Source organism: Nicotiana attenuata, chromosome 9 (genome assembly GCF_001879085.1).
Source record: "Nicotiana attenuata strain UT chromosome 9, NIATTr2, whole genome shotgun sequence".
NCBI lineage: Eukaryota > Viridiplantae > Streptophyta > Magnoliopsida > Solanales > Solanaceae > Nicotiana > Nicotiana attenuata.
In genome coordinates, this window is record NC_031997.1 from 15,241,968 (window position 1) to 15,256,626 (window position 14,659).

Consider the following 14,659-nt stretch of genomic DNA (forward strand, 5'->3'; position numbering starts at 1 on the left):
CGTTTGGTCATGAAAATTTTTTCACTTTTTTTCAAAAAAAATTTACTTTTTTTCGATATCAATATTTGTCCATAAAATTTTCAATTTCCACTTGAAGATAAACTTTGGAATTTTTCGAAAATTTGAAAAACTCAAAAACAACCCAATTATATTCATGTCCAAACACAACTCTAATTTTCAAATACCATTTTCACTAGAAAAATAAATTCACTTTTTTAAAAATTTTACAATTCTTATGTCCGTTGCCCACTAAGCACTAAGTCTCCTAAAATCGGTGGGTGATATTTTATTTTTTAAGTAAAGATGATTGAAAAACATATTAAACTGTTGAGAGTGGGATTTGAACCCACGCCCTTTCGGACCAGAACCTTAATCTGGCGCCTTAGACTAACTCGGCCATCTCAACATTGATACCATTGGAGTTGTATAAGTATAAATCATTTAATTTAATTCTAAGTGGAAAATCTTGTTGTGAGGAAATTTTCAAGCCAGAGTATCTAATTAAAACAGTGGACAAGGTGGGTTGCTCTGATGGTAAGCACCCTCCACTTTCAATCAAGAGGTTGTGAGTTCGAGTCACCCCAAGAGCAAGGTGAGGAGTTCTTGGAGGGAAGGATGTCGAGGGTCTATTGGAAACAGCCTCTCTATCCTAGGCTACGGGTAAGGTCTGCGTACACATTACCCTCCCCAGAACCCACTCGTCGAATTATACTGGGTTGTTGTTTTTGTTGTTGGACAACAATAAGCCATCATCATTAATAAACACTTAATTACTATTCTTGACAAACAGTTTTTTATCATTAAAATCTGAAAAACCAAGAATATTTCCTACTTTTAACAACTTCGAAACCCGGGAAATATAGATCACCTTGGTACATTATCATTACATAAAAACACAAAAAACAGTCCCCATGAATTCTCAAGCTTTCACACAGCAGTTGAAGTAACTGAAAATGCTTCTCCTTCTCTGTCAAAAGAAATTAAAAATAGTGAATGTCAAAACAAGTTAAGGTGCAAATTTTCACTATGGGTTTCTGGCAAAATAAAAATAACCACCAAGAAACAGCAGCTACCAATATATTCCAGCTCAATTTAGTGACACATTAAATAGCATTAACCATAGTTCCCATTAGGGCTGTTCATTCGGATCGGATATTCGAAATCTGAACCGATCCATTCAATTTCGGTTCTTCACACACCCATAACTCGGGGCTATACCTCGAATCAAGATGGAAATCAAGCACCTAATAGTTCTTCTATCCTCTAGCAGACCCTTCTCGTCGTTTCTAAATCATATAAATACATCTCGTAGTTACATCACACTCATCAGGTAACTATCCAGCCATCGCTTCTACTAATAGGGGCACTACCGAATATATAAGTTCAAAAACACGGCTCATATAATCAGCACCTCGGTGCTCAAGCTATAGGTAAAAATCCGGCCTCAAGTCCTCCAGACTGGCCCAACGTCAAACACACAGAGATCACATCTCGCCCCTCGATCAGGGAATCACAAGCCATCGATGCACATCTGATACTGAGCGCTCATGCGCGCATACGAACGCGTGGAAGGGATTTCAAGAGTTACTTTTCAAGTTGAATCAAGGACGCACGATAAGAATTCAAGAATGTGAAGTTTTTCCTAAAGGTTCTGCAGCCTCTCGAGGATAAATACAGACGTCTCCGTACCGATCCGCGAGACTCTACTAAACCTGCTCATGACTCGTGAGACCTATGTAACCTAGACTCTGATACCAACTTGTCATGACCCTAAATCCAAACCCGGTCATGATGGCACCTCTCGTGAAGACAAGGCCAGCCAACACACTTCCAATTCACTTTAAGCAGTTAAAATAATAAAAGTCAAGTCTTTAATAGGAATAAAATCCCAAAATAACAGTATAAGTTGCGGAAGTAAAAGCAACACTGCCCGACATCAGGGTGTCACCAGTCATGAGCATCTAAAATCATTCTACAAGTTTGAAAGTCTACTCCACTACTACATAACTGAATAAGAAAGGAAATAAGATAGAGGGAGATTGCACTGGGCTGCGAATCGCCAAGCAGCTACCTAGTAAATCTCCGAAAACCTGCTGGAACTATCAACCCTCAGTAGCAGGACCTGTAGCACCCGAATCTGCACACATAGGTGCAGGGAGTAAAGTGAGTACTCCAACTCAGTGAGTAATAAAAATAAATGAAGACTGAGCGATACAAAATCACGTAAATCACAACATCAAGCTATCAAAGGCATAGCAAAATCAGTAAATATAATTAAGCAGTGAAATTTCATGAACACCTTTAAGCAGTCAAACAATATATACATAGGAAAATGCAACAAGAAAAGGTAAACACATAATAACTGCCCCTCGGACACAGTAACAACAGAATCAGACCCTCGGGCAATATCACTGAACAATACTATCCCCTCGAGCTATATCTCACATTACAATGGGTACCCGCACTCACTGGGGGTGTGCAGACTCCTGGAGGGGCCCCTTACGGCCCAAGCGCAATATCAAGCCATCTCGTGGCATCATAAACAAGCTCTCGGCCTCATATCAATATCAAGCCACCTCCTGGCGCACAATCTCAGGCCCTCGGCCTCATTATCATAATCAGTATATCACTGCTGCGGCGTGCAGCCCGACCCAATAGTATCCTCACAATACAGACCCTCGGCCTTACTCAGTCAGAGTCTCATAAGCCCCTCGGGCATTAGTAAAATATGAAGCTCAGCTCAAATATCTTTGAAAATATGAATTAATGTGTTTAAAACAGAATAACATAACTGAGTTTTTAAAATAGTGAAAATATAGCATGACTGAGTACAAGTGTGAAATTAAACAGTGAGGAAAATATCATTAACAATCCCCTAAGGGTTCAAACAGCTGGCACGAAGCCCAAATATGGCATTTAGCCCAAAGTATAATAATATCAAACAATTAGTTGCCCATTATACAGAAAATAGTCATTCGGGATGGACTAAGTCACAATCCCCAATTGTGCACGACCCCACGCTCGTTATCAAGCGTGTGTCTCACCTCAACATAGCCGAACGCTGTGAATTTTCGGGGTTTCATACCCTCAGGATAGCATTTAAAATCATTACTCACCTCGAACTAGCCCGAAAAGCTACTCTGCAACATGCTTGCCTCTCGACCCAACTTCCGAGTGCTCCAAATATACCAAGTTCAGATTTTTATCATCAAATTATGCTAAACGAATGAATTCCAATTGAAAAATATCGATTTTAAGCACAAAATTCGAAATCAGTCAAAACCCGACCCCCGGGCCCGCATCCCGGAACTGGACAAACTTTATACCAAAATATTCTTCATCATCTCACGAGTCTGTACATATAAAGAACTCGAAAATCGGAGTTCGTTTGACCCCTCAAATCATCCTTAGAAAGTCTCATAAATCTCAAGCCCTAATTCCACCTTTTTCACTTTGAAATCATCAATCAAATCCCAAAAATGAAGATAGATTCATGAAATATAACCAGAATCGAGTAGAGAATACTTACCCCAATCCATATGGTGAAAATCGCCTCCAAAATCGCCCAAATCCGAGCTCCCCAACTCACAATATGACTGAATAAACGAACCCCAGTTTTATATATTTTTCTGCCAGCTATTCTGCCTCGTTTCTCATGCCAAACGATTCCAAAACTCGTATTTTATTCCTCCAATGCATTCCTTGTGAAATTCTAGTCAAGTTAGGCTTTTGAATCACTCAATTTGACCTTATAATGAATGAGATACGTAGGTTTTAATATTTGCAAATAGTGCAGATTTTTAAATACGCCGTCAGTGGCAATTTCGTAATTAAACTGAAAAAATCTAGCAACCTAATTCTTAGTAAAATGACCATAAAATCCTCATACGATGTCCAAATTCGACGATTCTTTTTTTTATGGGTCCGTAATTACGATACGGATCTAATGCTTCAATCAAAAAAGAAATCGGAGCTCATTTGTTCAATATGATATCATTTATACTTGAAGAAACGACGTCCAAACATAAGAAAAACGAGCGCAACACAACCCAAACCTATCCGAAACTCACCCGAGGCCCTCGAGACCTCAACCAAACATGCCAACATATCCCATAATATCATTCAAACTTGTTCCAACCTTCGGAACACTCAAAACAACATCAAAATACCAAATTTGCATCGGATTCAAGCCTAAGAATTCCAAAATCTTCTAACTTACGCTTTTGATATAAAAAAAAAAACCAACCAAACCACGTCCGAATGACCTGAAATTTTGCACACACATCCCAAATGACACAACGAAACTACTGCAACTTCCGGAATCCCATTCCGACCACTATGTCAAAATCTTACCTATCAACCGGAGAATGCCAAAAATCCAATTTCGCCAATTCAAGCCTAAATCTACTACGGACCTCCATTATATTCGATCACGCTCCTAAGTCCAAATCACCTAACGGAGCTAACCAAATCATAAAAACCTAAATCCGTGATCAAATACTAAAAGTCAAGATTGAGTCAAACCTTTCAAATTTAAAGCTTCCAGATGAGAATCATCCTTCCATGTCTATTCCGATTAACCTGAAAATCAAAACTGACGACTTACATAAGTCACAATGCATAATACGGGGCTAGTCATGCCCGAGAACTGGCGAGCAAAGTGTAAAAGCTCAAAACGACCGGCCGGGTCGTTACAGAACTTCTTGACACAATTTTCGAACGTTCGGAAACGATATCCTGAAGTTTGAACTTTGAGGTTCAAACTCTAAAATGTCGTGTCCTGAAGTTTGAGTGAATTGACTAATCTTTAAGTACATTTTAAACTGTAGATATATTTTAAACATCATACTTTAAAGTGGCTACTTGATGTCATTTCCACAAAGACAAAGCAAAAAGCATCTAAACGTCAACCACACTGTCTGGCGGATCCAGGATTTTGTGCAAGCGGGTTGAATTTTAGAAGTAAATAACTTTAGTCGTAAAATAGTAGTTGTTAAGTGGGTTCAAATAAATTATTTATATTAAATTTACGCAGCTTTAATCATAAGTTATACATATACACAGTACTTTAATGAAGCGAGTTCAGTTTAACCTGCTTCCCTCACGTGCGTCCGCCACTCATACTGTTAGAGTCTGTTTGGAAAGCCACCCTGTAATTGAAATTGGTGTAATTACTAGGGTAGTAATTACACACCCTAGTAATTACACAGTTGTGTAATTACGACGACATGTTTGTTTGTCATAGTATAATTACAAGTTTACTGTTTGGTTGCACAAGTGTAATTACACATTTAGATTAAATTTCAAATTAAGTAATTATCAAAACTTAAAAGTTAATATAATAAATATATGCATATAAATTTTTATAAGTATAAATGATATTATATTTTGTATTTAAGATGTATATTTTTTCGTGAATATAAATTAATTTTAGTAATCATATATTTATAACTAATATTGTAAAAATAATTCATATATTTTTTAAATTAATAATATTTAGTTTAGATACTTACAAAAATAAAATATACGTTTTGTAAGAACATCATGGAGTTCATGTTTAATAAAATAAATTAATATTTACAAATATAATGTGATAACATTATTCAAATATTTGACAAATCTAATCTATCAATTCTAACTAAAAACAATATGCAATGTCAGCCAATACTACTAAAACAAGTAAATTGAAACCATGAATATAACACAATTTCAAAAGTAAAAAAAAAAATAGTTTAACATATGTCAAATTCCAACATAATAATAGTAAGTTCCAGTGCAACTTAATAATTAGGAAACATGATAAGTTTATAACTACATTCAACAACGAAATTCCACTTTAATTGCATCACTCATTATATGTCAAGTTTGTTAATGACTCATTATTTCTTATATTAGGAGGTGTAGTTTAAAAAAATAGAATAATGAAATATAAGCAAATACATGGAATCACAAGAAGTAAATATAGAGAAATAAAAGATAAATAATGTACAAAAAAAATATTTTTTAAAATTTCAAAAGAAATTAAAAATTAAAAATAAATTAAAAAATTAAAATAATAGAAATAAAAAGTTATAAAAAAATAAATTAAAATAAAAACAAAAAGGAAAGAAACTAAAAAGCAACCTTGCACACTGTGTAATTACCACCAATTCTCACAGGATGTAAGAATTGGAGAGTGTAATTACACACCCAATTCCATGCTGACCAAGTAATTACTTGGCCAAACAAACATGCTAAACTGTGTAATTACACTCAATTACACCAAAATCCATTTCCAAAGTGGCTTTCCAAACAAGCTCTTAAGATTTTGATTTCATATACGACCAATTTCAAACAAATATGAAGTCTCCTAAAATCGGTGAGTGAGTGATTCTAAACTTGCGATATACTTTTAAAACGTAAAGGATGATTAAAAAAATTGTTCATCTGTTGAGAGTGGGATTTGAACCCACGCCCTTTCGGACCAGAACCTTAATCTGGCGCCTTAGACCAACTCGGCCATCTCAACATTGATACCACTTGAGTTGCTAAATTTTCAATCACTAGTTCAATTCTAAGTGAACAATCTTGTTTCAAGCCAGAGAATCTGATTAAAACAGTGGACAACAATAAGCCATCATCATTAATTAACACTTAATTACTATTCTTGACAAACAGTTGTTTATCATTAAAATCTGACAAACCAAGAATATTTCCTACTTTTAACAACTTCGAAACCCGGAAAATATAGATCACCTTGGTACATTATCATTACATAAAAACACAAAAAACAGTCCCATGAATTCTCAAGCTTTCACACAGCAGTTGAAGTAACTGAAAATGCTTCTCCTTCTCTGTCAAAAGAAATTAAAAATAGTGAATGTCAAAACAAGTTAAGGTGCAAATTTTCACTATGGGTTTCTGGCAAAATAAAAATAACCACCAAGAAACAGCAGCTACCAAAATATTCCAGCTCAATTTAGTGACACATTAAATAGCATTAACCATAGTTCCCATTAGGGTTGTTCATGCGGATCGGATATCCGAAATCCGAACCGATCCATTCAATTTCGGATTTCGGATCAGATTCGGACTGGTATATTTTAATCCGATCCGAAATCCGAAATTATTAGGCAATATATAAATAATATACTTTAATTTCGGATAGTCAGTACTTCCTTTACATCTTCCTCCAAGTTATTACCTTTACAATTGCTGGATTTAGCTATATTGGCAACATGGTACTCTCATAATTGCATAAACATGAATTTTTCTTAATGTATTGCCTCTTTTACAAAGAAAATATACATATTATTTTGCAACTTTGAGGCATAATAATACGATCCGAAATCTGATCCGATCCAAACTTTAAAATCCGATCCAATCCGATATAATTCGGATCGGATTCGGATTGCATTTTCTAGATCCGAAATACGAAATCCGAATCCGAAATGTACTAAATCCGATCCGATCCGTGCACAGCCCTAGTTCCCATCCTAGTATTTTTATCTTCTTTGACTATATTTGAGGATTAAGCAAAAAAGAGGGTCTTCTTTCCATTTTGACCAGAGGTTTCCGATTCAAACCCTGAGAATAGAGAACCTTTTAGTGGGACATAGATCATCTTTCCCTAGTGGGTAGTCTGAGTTAGTCGAAACGGTGAGCTTTGTATGATCCATGTTTGTTGGGTTTTTTATGTATTTAATTAATATATTAAATACTTAAAAAAGGGTGAATGGGAAATGGAGGGAAATGAAATTTTTGAGTGAAATTTTAAGTTCCCCCCTTGATAAATGGACATTGTCCCATATTGGAAGAGGAAGAGGTTTTTTATGGGTATATAAACAATTGCTCTTCTTCTAGCTCTTAAAGAGTTGAGAAGAAGGCAAGCCTCGAGCCGTCGTCGTCGCTCGCTCGCTCGGCTCGGCTCGGCTTCGGCTTTGGATTCGGTCAAATGATCGATTGATTGATTAACTTTTTGGACCAAATTTAGTTGTTAATAGTAAAATATTAACAGAAATGTTATTAAATATTTATTTTAATAACAGAATATTAAAATGGCCATTTATGTAATGGAATTTATGCTGTGGCCGTTTTGCATAAACAGTCATTCTGAAGAGTTGCACCTCTTCAGATTTCAGTCCAACTTTGGCTATAAATTACTACGTTTCTGAGTTTTCTCTCCTTTTTCTGCATACTTTTAGCATCAAACAAAGCAAAAGTAAGTGTGATTTGCTACCGAACTTTGTGTTCGCTGAAACACTGGGGTTTGAAGTACCACTACACCAGTGTGTAATTCGTTCTATCCTGGGAGGAAATAATCCATAACCTTGGGTACTCGAAGGGGATTAAATTCCTTAAGGAAACACTGTGAATTCAGTGGGCTCGAATTTATTTTCTGTCATTTCTATTTATGTTCATTTCTGTTTATATTCATTTATATTTCCAGAATTATATTACAAGTACAGTATACTAACAAGCTTAAAGAATTTAAATATATTATGTATTTGTACTTATATTTCTAGAGAGCAAAACCTTTGTGGTTTTGTACTCTATTAAAATCTACATGATTTTAACGTTTGTGTCATTCTTTTACAGAAATGACTAACGAGAATGAGAACCAAGTTGTTCCAATGGTGACTGCCAATGCCTCAACAAGCCGAACGACACCGGCAACATTGGCAACGGCGGAGAAACCCGGAAAATTTTCCGGGATTGATTTCAAGCGCTGGCAGCAAAAGATGTTCTTCTATTTGACTACTCTAAGTCTCCAGAAGTTCATCAAGGAAGATGTTCTTGTGCTGTCCGATGAAACTCCAGAAACTGAACGCTTTCTTGTGATTGAGGCGTGGAAGCATTCAGATTTTTTGTGCAAGAATTATATTCTAAGCGGGCTGGAGGATGCTTTGTATAACGTCTACAGTGGCGTGGACACGTCAAAGGAACTGTGGACTGCGCTTGAAAAGAAATACAAAATCGAAGATGCCGGGTTGAAAAAGTTTGTTGCTGCAAAGTTTTTGGACTACAAAATGGTAGATAGCAAGTTTGTTATTATCCAAGTCCAGGAATTGCAAGTGATTATTCACGATCTCCTTGCTGAAGGTATAAATCAAATTAATATTGATGTTGAAAGTAGTAATCTTAGTATTTTTACTAACAAAAATTTCATTGAAGGTCTTGTCATCAATGAAGCATTTCAAGTAGCAGCGATCATTGAGAAGTTGCCTCCTTTCTGGAAGGACTTCAAAAACTACTTGAAACACAAACGCAAGGAGATGTCCCTTGAAGATCTCATTGTTCGGTTGAGAATCGAAGAGGACAACAAAGCTGCTAAAAAGAGAGGCCGTGGAAACTTAACAATAATGGGAGCAAATATTGTTGAAGAGAACAAAAAGAGGAAGAAGGCTTCTGGACCAAAATACAACCCAAGCAAGAAGCGGTTCAGTGGAAACTGCAACAACTGTGGAAAAACCGGACACAAATCTACGGAGTGTCGTGCTCCGAAGAAAGACAAGAAAAGGGGTCAAGCAAACATGGTTGAAAAGCATGATGATGTTGATGATTTATGTGCCATGCTTTCCGAATGCAACTTGGTGGGCAATCCTAAAGAGTGGTGGATTGATTCTGGAGCCACTCGCCATGTTTGTGCTGTTAGAGAAGCTTTTGCTCCGTATGCTCCTGTTGGACCCGATGAGACGATTTCTATGGGAAATGCTTCAAAGGCGAAGATTGAAGGATGTGGGAAGATATTTCTCAAAATGACTTCCGGCAAAGTGGTGACTTTGAACAACGTCCTTCATGTTCCCGAGATTAGGAAGAATTTAGTCTCTACTGGACTTCTTGTTAAGAATGGTTTTAAATGTATTTTTGTTTCCGATAAGGTTGTAATAAGTAAGAATGAAATGTTTGTAGGAAAAGGTTACCTCACTGAGGGCCTTTTCAAGCTGAATGTAATGGTTGTTGAAAATAATAATAAAATTTCAGCTTCGTCTTACTTACTTGAGTCAAATGAATTATGGCATATACGTTTGGGTCATGTCAATTATAAAACCTTACGGAAAATGATTAATTTGGAAGTATTGCCCAAGTTTGAATGTGACAAATCAAAATGTCAAGTATGTGTGGAATCTAAGTATGTTAAACATCCTTATAAGTCGGTTGAAAGGAATTCAAATCCTTTAGACTTAATTCACACAGATATTTGTGACATGAAGTCAATACCATCTCGCGGTGGAAAAAAGTATTTCATAACTTTTATTGACGATAGTACTCGATATTGCTATGTTTACTTACTTAATAGTAAAGATGAAGCAATAGACGCATTCAAGCAATACAAAAATGAAGTTGAAACGCAACTTAATAAGAAAATCAAAATGATAAGAAGTGATAGGGGTGGTGAATATGAATCTCCTTTTGAACAAATATGTTTAGAATATGGAATTATTCATCAAACAACGGCCCCTTACACGCCCCAATCCAATGGGATTGCAGAAAGAAAGAATCGTTCATTAAAGGAGATGATGAACGCATTATTGATAAGTTCTGGTTTGCCACAGAACTTGTGGGGGGAAGCCATTCTTACGGCTAGCCGAATACTAAATCGAGTACCCCATAGCAAAACACAATCCATTCCATATGAAAAATGGAAAGGAAGGAAGCCCAACTTGAATTATTTTAAAGTGTGGGGGTGTTTGGCAAAAGTGCAAGTTCCTAAACCCAAAAGGGTAAAAATAGGACCGAAAACCGTTGATTGTGTTTTCATAGGATATGCGACTAATAGTAAAGCATATCGATTTCTGGTTCATAAATCAGAAAATCCCGACATTCATAATAATACGGTTATAGAATCAGATAATGCTGAGTTCTTTGAAAATATATATCCGTATAAAAAGGAATGTGAGTCGATTGGTGAAGGATCTAAACGACCCCGGGAAGAAACAAAAGAAAGTACACTTAACCAAGAGGATCCAAGACGTAGTAAACGTCAAAGAACGTCTACTTCATTTGGACCAGATTTTGTGACTTTCTTATTGGAAAATGAGCCTCAAACATTTAAAGAAGCTATGTCTTCTTCGGAATCATTGTTATGGAAAGAGGCGGTCAATAGTGAAATAGAATCCATACTGAACAACCATACATGGGAATTGGTTGATCTTCCTCCTGGAAATAAACCGTTGGGTTCTAAATGGATCTTTAAGAGGAAAATGAAAGATGATGGCACTATTGACAAGTATAAGGCAAGACTTGTGGTCAAAGGGTATAGACAACGAGAAGGTCTTGACTATTTTGATACATACTCTCCAGTTACAAGAATTACATCCATACGAACGTTAGTAGCGTTAGCTGCAGTTTATGGTCTTGAAATTCATCAAATGGATGTTAAGACGGCCTTCTTAAATGGAGAGTTGGAGGAAGAAATTTACATGGAACAACCTGAAGGGTTTGTGGTTCCAGGTAAAGAAAAGAAGGTCTGTAGACTTGTTAAGTCCCTTTACGGATTAAAACAAGCACCCAAACAATGGCATGCTAAATTTGACCAAACAATGTTGTCAAATGGATTTAAGATAAATGAATGTGATAAATGTGTGTACATTAAAAATGTTCCAAATCACATAGTCATTGTTTGCTTATATGTGGATGATATGCTCATAATGAGTAATGACATTGCCAACATAAATGCTACTAAGCGTATGCTAACTAGCAAGTTTGATATGAAAGACTTGGGAGTTGCTGATTTAATTCTGGGAATTAAGATCCATAAGACTTCTCAAGGTCTAGCATTGTCACAATCTCATTATATTAAGACAGTACTTGAAAAATTCAAGCACTTGGGCTTTAAAGTTGCAAAGACTCCAATTGATGTGAATCTTGCATTAGCAAAGAACAAAGGCCAGAGCATATCACAATTGGATTATGCTCGTGTGTTGGGTTGCTTAATGTACATCATGAATTGTACACGACCAGATATAGCTTGTGCTATAAGTAAATTGAGTCGATATACGAGCAATCCAGGCCAATCTCATTGGATGGCCATGAAACGAGTTTTGGGGTATTTAGTACATACCCAGGACTTTGCTTTGCACTACAATAAATATCCTGCGGTCATTGAGGGATACTGTGATGCAAATTGGATCACCGGATCAACTGATTCCAAGTCCACAAGTGGATATGTATTCACTATTGGTGGAGGAGCGGTATCTTGGAAGTCATCCAAACAAACTTGTATTGCCCGCTCTACAATGGAGGCTGAGTTCATAGCCTTGGATAAAGCCGGTGAAGAAGCTGAATGGCTCCGAAATTTCTTGGAAGATATTCCATTTTGGCCCAAACCGTTGGCACCAATATGCATACATTGCGATAGTCAAGCGGCAATTGGAAGGGCTGGGAGCGTTATGTATAACGGTAAATCTCGTCATATACGACGAAGACATAAAACCGTTGGACAATTACTCTCTAGAGGAATTATCACGATTGACTATGTAAAGTCAAGTGATAATGTGTCGGATCCACTTACAAAAGGCCTAACTAGAGAGGTAGTTGAGAAGTCATCAAGGGGAATGGGACTGTGGCCAAGAACAAGTCATAGTGGTGGTAACTCTACCTAGAAGACTAGAGATCCCAAGATCTAGATTCAAGGAGATCAAACAAAGTCATTAATGACGGTTCAACATTGTCAAATAAACTTTTGATCCATTCTCGTGATGAGACAATGTTCAGTACCAAGGATAAAGCATTAAGGCTTTTTAATGATTTCTAAATTTGATACGGGGCATATCAAATAGTGTATCTACGGATGACACGTTTAGGAATCACCTATGTAAGTGTGAAGTGTTAGCCGCTTCAAGGAGAACTTTGTAAGGCCAGTTCTCTACGCACTTATGAAATCATGCGGTGTTCATGGCTGAAACGAACACAACAATGAGAACCAAAGACGGTTAAGGGTTGGTTGTGTGACTTGTGGTTGTCTAGGTATACACCAAAGTTCGACGGTTCAAAGATATCAAATCTACCGATTGATCGAGTATATCCGACATAAGTTCACTACGGAAAGTTCAAAGGGAAACCTACTTATCCAGATGCAATTAATCCTTACTTGCGAATCACACAGTTTTTCATGCATACTTCCGTGATATAGCCATTCCCCATTTATGTGAGGGATTGTTGGGTTTTTTATGTATTTAATTAATATATTAAATACTTAAAAGAGGGTGAATGGGAAATGGAGGGAAATGAAATTCTTGAGTGAAGTTTTAAGTTCCCCCTCCCCCCCTCTTGGTAAATGGACATTGTCCCCTATTGGAAGCGGAAGAGGTTTTTTATGGGTATATAAGCAATTGCTCTTCTTCTAGCTCTTAAAGAGTTGAGAAGAAGGCAAGCCTCGCGCCATCGTCGTCGTCGTCGCTCCTCGACTCGGCTTCGGCTTCGGATTTGGATGTGGATTTGAATTTGGATTTGGTCAAATGATCGATTACCTTTTTGGACCAAATTTATTTGTTAATAGTAAAATATTAACAGAAATGTTATTAAATATTTATTTTAATAACAGAATATTAATATTAAATATTAATATTAAATCCAATCTGTTTTTCTATTTTGGTAACAGAAAATTAACTACCCTCTTCAATTTTCCTCTTTATTTTTCCTCTTTATTGTTGAGTAAATGACCATTTATGTAATGGCATTTATGCTGTGGCCGTTTTGCATAAACAGCCATTCTGAAGAGTTGCACCTCTTCAGATTTCAGCCCAACTTGGGCTACAAATACAACACTATTCTGTTTAGAATTTTACTACGATTTTCTGAGTTTTCTCTCCTTCTTCTGCATACTTTTAGCATCAAACAAAGCAAAAGTAAGTGTGATTTGCTACCGAACTTTGTGTTCGCTGAAACACTGGGGTTTGAAGTACTACTACACCAGTGTGTAATTCGTTCTATCCTGGGAGGAAATAATCCATAACCTTGGGTACTAGAAGGGGATTAAATTCCTTAAGGAAACACTGTGAATTCAGTGGGCTCGAATTTGTTTTCTGTCATTTCTGTTTATGTTCATTTCTGTTTCCAGAATTATATTACAAGTACAGTATACTAACAATGTTAAACTAACAACCAGTATTTCAGATCTCAAAAGGTTTTTCTTTTCCTCTTTTTTTTTTAGTACAACAAAAACCTAATGAGTGTGTAACTGTGTATATTAGTACCTCTTTTCAACAATGGATCCAGAGTACTCCAAATCAAATCCAACATTCTTAGGGTGTGTTTAGTATAAAGGAAAATATTTTCCATGGAAAATGTTTTCCAAGAAAATGTTTTCTTGGAAAACAAATAGTAATCTTATTCATTTTCTGGTGTTTGATACGCAAATCAAGGAAAATATTTTCTCAAGGGTATTCATAAATAATTTTGATACAATAAACATGAAGCCATAAACTTTCGAACCAACAACCTTCCGAACCCACAAATTTCATAAACTTCTGAACCGCAAAACTTTCCAAACCGCGAAATTTCGAACCCGTAAACTTTATAATTTCTAAATCCGTAAACTTCGAAACACATAAACTTCCGAACTCATAACTTTGAAACTTGTAAAATTTTGAACTTGTAAACCTAAAGATGAAAAAAGTAAAACTGAAAATATATAAAAAAAATATTTTTTCCTGGGGGGTTTGGGTTGGGGTAGGGC

At 36.3% G+C, this 14,659-nt stretch overlaps 1 protein-coding gene and 2 non-coding genes across 3 annotated transcripts in view; all 3 read right to left on the reverse strand.

Moving 5' to 3' along the window:
* Nucleotides 326-406, reverse strand: TRNAL-AAG. The gene has a single exon. It is a non-coding gene; the product is annotated as a tRNA-Leu (tRNA).
* On the reverse strand, nt 6,428-6,508 carry TRNAL-AAG. Its single transcript has one exon. It is a non-coding gene; the product is annotated as a tRNA-Leu (tRNA).
* Nucleotides 6,588-14,659, reverse strand: part of LOC109232087 — a 13,084-nt gene continuing 5,012 nt past the window's right edge. The window contains exon 3 of the mRNA XM_019397748.1: nt 6,588-6,833. Coding sequence (XP_019253293.1) covers nt 6,786-6,833 — 48 coding nt within the window. The 3' untranslated portion in view covers nt 6,588-6,785. The remainder of the gene's footprint in view (nt 6,834-14,659) is intronic.